The following is a 6066-nucleotide window of genomic DNA, read 5'->3' on the forward strand; positions in this document are numbered from 1 at the left end:
ATTTCTGGCGACCACCTTTTCAGTGATTGTAGCGCGACACAAGGCAAACGTGGCAACTAATACACTCTAAACATTCGTCTCATCAAAGTGACACTTCATATCATATCCAGCGTAACATATGAAAAGTACCAAGCTAAAATCTAAATGAACTTTTTCGAAGTTTCAAAAAAAGTTGTACACATACGTATTATCAACAAAATTATTTGCTGGAACATTGCACAGACTTTGAAAAAGGGACAAATGAACAGTCAAATTAAGTGCTACCTAATTTATACACCGTGCTTCATAAGAGTCTGTAAATGAAGGCGTAAGTATTAGGATCGAATACTTTGCATTGATTTCACAGCGGAAGGTCGCTGAATCAATCGCCTGTATCAAAAAGGTCGACAGCATTATGTGTCGATTTCAGACAACTTGTCATTACAATTAAACCTCTATGAGTCGATGTTCCATTACTCGATATCGATTCATGGAACCATACTAAAAATCAAATTTTATGGTTACTATGGGCTTTTTCATATATTTCATAACGCTAAAATTTACCATTTTGGATACCCTCCCACCCCCATGTAACGCTTTTTGTATTATTCGATGGAACTTCAACAACATGGCTATGGACCTATGCATGGTTTCACTATTGAACGTTTTAGCGGTGCCGTGTTATTAATGTGACCAAGGGAATTCAGGTGAATTCGGCATTTCGGCACCGCTTAAACGTCAAATTAGTGAACTCGTGCATCGGTCCATTGAAAAGAAAGACGGGCTACTTGGCTTTAAATAAAGTGAAGTAGACCACCGTTGAAATTTGCACGCGTCAAAATATATCGAAGTAATGATGCACTGTCATAGTTAAAAAAGCATCAATATACATCTTTTACATTTACAAAAATAGCTATGATTTTAATCATCGGGTGTTATTCAACAGTCATGTCCTAATTGAAAGACATAAAGCGTCTTACTTTTCACGTTATCATAAGTTGAATCAATCCTTTATTTCCGTTTATGATATTGGTTGTGCACGGTGTTTTAACGGTACATTTTCAAATGTTAAGCTCGAACTCTGCAAATCTAAAATCAAAACAAACTATGAAAAATGTCGCTGAGGAACGTCAAAGCAGTGTACACGATCAAAATGAATTAACCAAAGTTTGGTTTAGTCGCCTTTTTCGTCAACAGATGGTGCTGTTGGCAATGCTAAACGGGTCGCCAAATTTGTGTATGGGATAAGTGGAAGTGAACCATATTGTTAATATAATATATTTGCTAACAAACATTAATAAATCCCAATCTCTTGTTCAAACTTTTTTAAATTAAATTAATTCATGGAGCCCATTAAGTTTCTCCAAATACGTTTTTATTTTCTCCGATCAAATATTGTTTATATATTTTTATTGCTAACTGACAATTCACGAGAAAAAAAAATTGAACTTTGAATTTCTGCCAGTACTGTAAATGTAAAGCCTGTTTGCATGTGCTATAAGTAAATTCATCGTGATTTTCATGTATTTAATTAATCGATTATTATTTATCGTTTTCAATCATCTAATCCTAAATCCCTATGAACATGTCGTAAAATTCTTGAGTATACTTTTAATCCAATCTCGATGACACGCAATGCGAGTGAAGATGTCTGATTCATACGGCATTGCATCAGGATTTCCAAACTCCCACACTCCATACCCATAGAGAAACCAGTATCCGTCGTTTTCCTTCGAAATTAATGATCTACCAAAATCAACGAACTGATCATTAGTTTTGTTCACACGTTTGGTACAAATTTCCAACGTTGGCCAAAATACGTAATCGCAACTGTTTCCGTAAACGCTGTACATTTCAATAGAAAATTGATGACGGTCTCCTATGAAGTCAGTTAAATTGGCAACATATTCTTCTTCTACTATGTTCCAACCTACAGCTCTAAAAATCTTTTCCGCGTCCTGTGGAATCTTACACGAAATGCTCTCAGCAATACATATCGGTGATACGAAATCCGTGAAAGCTACACTTTTGGCCAACTTAATCAAAGCAATGTCATAGTGAATATTGGTCGAGTTGAAGTCCTGGTGGACGAATACTCTCTCGATTGCATAGTCGACGATTCTTCCACTACATATTCGATCGTCACAAGAACGATCGGTCGTAATATTCCATCCACCTAGACGCACCTTTAACCTGTAATAAGAATGCTTACATTACATGAACAGCATTTAGCAAACTGTTGTTTGACTTACATGTTATGATCGGGCAATATATTGAAACAATGAGCTGCTGTCAAAATGAATCGATCAGAAACCAACGATCCACCACAGATGGCCACAATGGAGCCGTTTTTTCGTGGTTGTGCAATAAGTACAGCCATCCATGGATAAACTGTATTGGAAGGGACGGATTCTTCACTGTCCAAAGGTAGCACACCACATGATCCTGGGGCTGGTAAACTGCATTCGGCTAATAAAAAGAATAGAGTCATTCGACGTTGATAGGAAATATACCAACTGCTTAACAATAAGAGAGGATTTTAGCCATACATTTATAATGACATTTTAAAGTGCAGATACATCAAAGCCCAGCTTCAAATTTTCAAAAGAACAAGTCTAGACAACCATTTGCATTGAAAATTGGATCGTTTGGTCAGCACTAGCGAGCGATCCATCGATTAAATTTTCAGCGTGGACGTCTGTCTGGATCTCTAGATTTGTGTTCTTAATAATTCGAGGTTTGGCTTCGTTGCATCACCCTAAATTCATATTATTTAACTCTAATAGCAATACACATAAACTTACCAGCCGACGCAAAACCGACTGCACAGCTGAGTGATGCAAGTAATGCATTCAATCGGATCATTGTTGATAACTGTCTGACTAGTTATGGTCAGTCAAGATTCTAAACTCAATCATCTGATAACGATTAGTTATGAGCAATGTAGTTATCGTAAAACGGGGTATTATTGATCAGCGAGGTAACATTGGTCGTCTCCGAAAAAAGTTGGAATTATCTATTTTTTCCTACAACATTTTAAATACCGTAAAACGGGGTAACTTTGATAGTTTTTTCGAAGAAAACTTCAATATTTATGCATTCTGTATCAAAGAATAATATTTCATATTTTTAAAACAAGTACTGACATCTTAGCTATCGATTGCACTTGATAGATTGCCAAAAGATTTATTCTGAATGGATATATAATTTTTCATATAATCGAAAGTCGGTTTTCTGTTTTGGGGTAACTTTGATAATGGAGTATAAATCGAACAAGATTGAATGAATCACGGAACATTTATAGGGCATTGCATACCTCTAGGCGTTTAACGCTATATGCAAATTTCTGACTTAGATTACAAAAATAGTCCCAGTTTGTAAAAATGGTTTTCGCTAAGAGATTTGAGACCGTATTCATATTCTACTATAACTAGGCTGTCATGGGTAAGTGACGAACTCATTATGACTTTATCAAATAGTGGTCGTAGAACAGATTGTTTGTAAGCGTTGTAGAAATGCTAAAATCTTGTAAATTTTTAATATTTGCATAAAAATCCTCAAATGCACTTGATTTCAACGAAAATAGCTTTGACATGAAGTGTTATACCAAAACTCTTTACTTTTGCATTCGTTTTCCTTAACTGATTGACAGTAACTTCGATATTTCGTTTACTATGTTGGGGGTCTCGCACTATCAAAGTTACCCGCATTATCAAAGTGACCCCGTTTTACGGTACCTGAATGGCACTTCCCTTTTTCATATTCATAAGCTTATCAACATTGAGGGTTCTTGAGAAAATCAAATTTGATTTACCAGTTTTTGTATGATTCTACGGAAAATGTGTGCCTCACATGAGTTCCGGACGTGATATAAGCAAATTAAATGTATTTTAATTGATAAAACAATTGCCAAAAACGATATCATTGTCAATATTTGAGCTCAATACAGCAAAATTGACGAATTCGTGTAAATAACTTATATAGGAAGTTGCCTATCTTCAGGCATATCCCGTAATTTCAGGAATTTTTCAAATAACTCAAAAAGTATATGACTTGTTAGAGTTTAGCTCTCATAATCGGGTTTCAATTCAACGGCATTTCAAATATATTCAAACTTTGTTGTCATGATTGATCAATGTTACGCTTATCAGCTATATGAAAAAATTCATTGTACTATATATTAAAACATTTCACGGGCAGTTAGCGCCAGTACTTTTTTAAATGTAGAACTAGAAATATATGTCTTTCGGAATGATTTTGTTCTAAACATAAAAAAAACACTAATCAATGTTACCCCGGGTTACGGTATTTGTTATTTTGCTATGCAGTAGAGGATGATGTTGAAAACACACGCAAAGGTTATATTTACTTGCTGAATCTGGTTTGTAATGTAATGCATGCAAGCCGCTCCAGAAGCGAGCTATGTAATACAACTGCAATAGCGAGCTAAAGGAAATGGAAATCAGACCAAACATAATCAAACATCATATTTTGACATTTTTCGCATCCGCAAAATGGCACGATTGATTTAGATCCGAATGTTTTAGAAGCTTATTCGAGTAAGTTTCAAATAGGCTGGATATTTGGAGAAGGCAATTTTTCAAGAAACTAGAACTTTTTAACATAGTTTTTAAAATGCAGCTCGATATATAAAAATATGCTGAAAATTACTAGATAATTCTATGGATAGCAGAAAACATATTCGATTTATCTAAATTTATTTCCTAGGAATTCCAGATATTCCTGAAAGCGTATTTCAGGGGAATTAATTCAATCTCAAGACCCTCTCTGCCTGCTGTACAACATCGCGCTAGAAGATGTCATGCGGAGAGCCGGGTTCAATAACCGAGGTACGATTTTCACAAGCTCTAGCCAATTTGTTTGCTTCGCGAATGATATGGATATTGTCGGCAGAACACCTGGAACTGTGGCAGACCTGTACACCCGTCTGAAACGTGAAGCGACAAAAGTCGGCCTGGTAGTGAATGCGTCAAAAACAAAGTACATGCTGAAAGGCGGAACCGAGCGCGACAGAGCCCGTCTGGGAAGCAGTGTTACGATAGACGGGGATACTTTTGAGGTGGTTGATGAGTTCGTCTAGTGATCCTTTATAGAGAGATAAGCGGAAGTAAAATGGAATGATTTGGCAACAGACCAGCAGTGTTGATTTTGCTCGGCGTCGAGAAGAATATTGTAACACGGACATGACTTCCTCATTGCTATAAAGTGTATTTTGTTTCGTTATAGATCTTTGAGCTACATATCAAAATTAATAAGAAACCAAAAAATCAAAAACTAAAAATCGCAGCTCTAGCTGCTCGATTGGCTCACACTTTGACATAAATGTCAGCTTCCGCGAATCTCTCTTATAAAGGATTTCTAAGTTCGTCTACCTCAGATCCTTGTTAACGGCATAACAAAGTTAATCATGAAATACGGAGAAGCATCATCAGTGGAAGTCAGGCCTACTATGCAGTGTTGCCACAAGTACAGATTTATCTGGAAAGGTACAGATTTTCTGATAAATTTTGGTACAGATTCTGTACGGTACAGATTACAGATTTTCACGAAAAAGTACAGATTGGTAAAGATTTTTGGAAATGGCGATTTTTGTAACACAAAATCTAAAGAATGCGGAAAATTCCCACAAAATTATTATTGAAAAATACTGTTTCCATAGAATTTAACAATATTTTTTATGTAATAAGTGAAATTATTACAATAAAAACCATGGTAAATATCCATATTAATTAGGATTTGAAGGGTTTTTTCATCAATTTATGTTGGATGTGGTACAGATTTTGGTTACAGATTTTCGGAATCTCTGGTACAGATAAAAAAAGATTTTTGAGCCTTCGGAACAGATATAAATGTGGCAACACTGCTACTATGGGCTTCAAAAAAAGCTGCGCACCAAATGTACCATGTACCCCCAATGTACCCCCGCACCAAATGTACCATGTACAAAACGCTTATAAGACCGGTGGTTCTCTATGGACATGAAACATGGACCATGTTGGAAGAAGACCTGCAAGGGGTCATGCACAAATTACATCACGCTTTGAGGGGAGGGAGGGGGTTAAGCCA

At 36.1% G+C, this 6066-nt stretch overlaps 1 protein-coding gene across 1 annotated transcript; it reads right to left on the minus strand.

Annotated features, from left to right (window-relative positions):
- Nucleotides 1-1399: 1399 nt before the first annotated feature.
- LOC5564283 (serine protease easter) lies at nt 1400-2865 on the minus strand. The gene is made up of 3 exons (XM_021842421.1): nt 2784-2865; nt 2232-2448; nt 1400-2172 (listed from the first exon to the last, which is right to left on the minus strand). Exons 1-3 carry the CDS (start codon nt 2842-2844, stop codon nt 1557-1559), a joined length of 894 nt encoding a protein of 297 aa, XP_021698113.1. The 5' UTR covers nt 2845-2865; the 3' UTR covers nt 1400-1556.
- Between the last annotated feature and the right edge of the window lie 3201 nt (nt 2866-6066).

This window comes from Aedes aegypti, chromosome 2 (assembly GCF_002204515.2).
Source record: "Aedes aegypti strain LVP_AGWG chromosome 2, AaegL5.0 Primary Assembly, whole genome shotgun sequence".
In the NCBI taxonomy this organism is placed as follows: domain Eukaryota; kingdom Metazoa; phylum Arthropoda; class Insecta; order Diptera; family Culicidae; genus Aedes; species Aedes aegypti.

Coding starts and splice junctions, on each gene's coding strand:
- LOC5564283 (XM_021842421.1), bottom strand. CDS start 2,844: ATGATCCGATTGAATGCATTACTTGCATCACTCAGCTGTGCAGTCGGT. Junction 2,449..2,783: donor AGTCGGTTTTGCGTCGGCTG/GTAAGTTTATGT, acceptor TCTTTTTATTAG/CCGAATGCAGTTTACCAGCC. Junction 2,173..2,231: donor ATATTGCCCGATCATAACAT/GTAAGTCAAACA, acceptor TTCTTATTACAG/GTTAAAGGTGCGTCTAGGTG.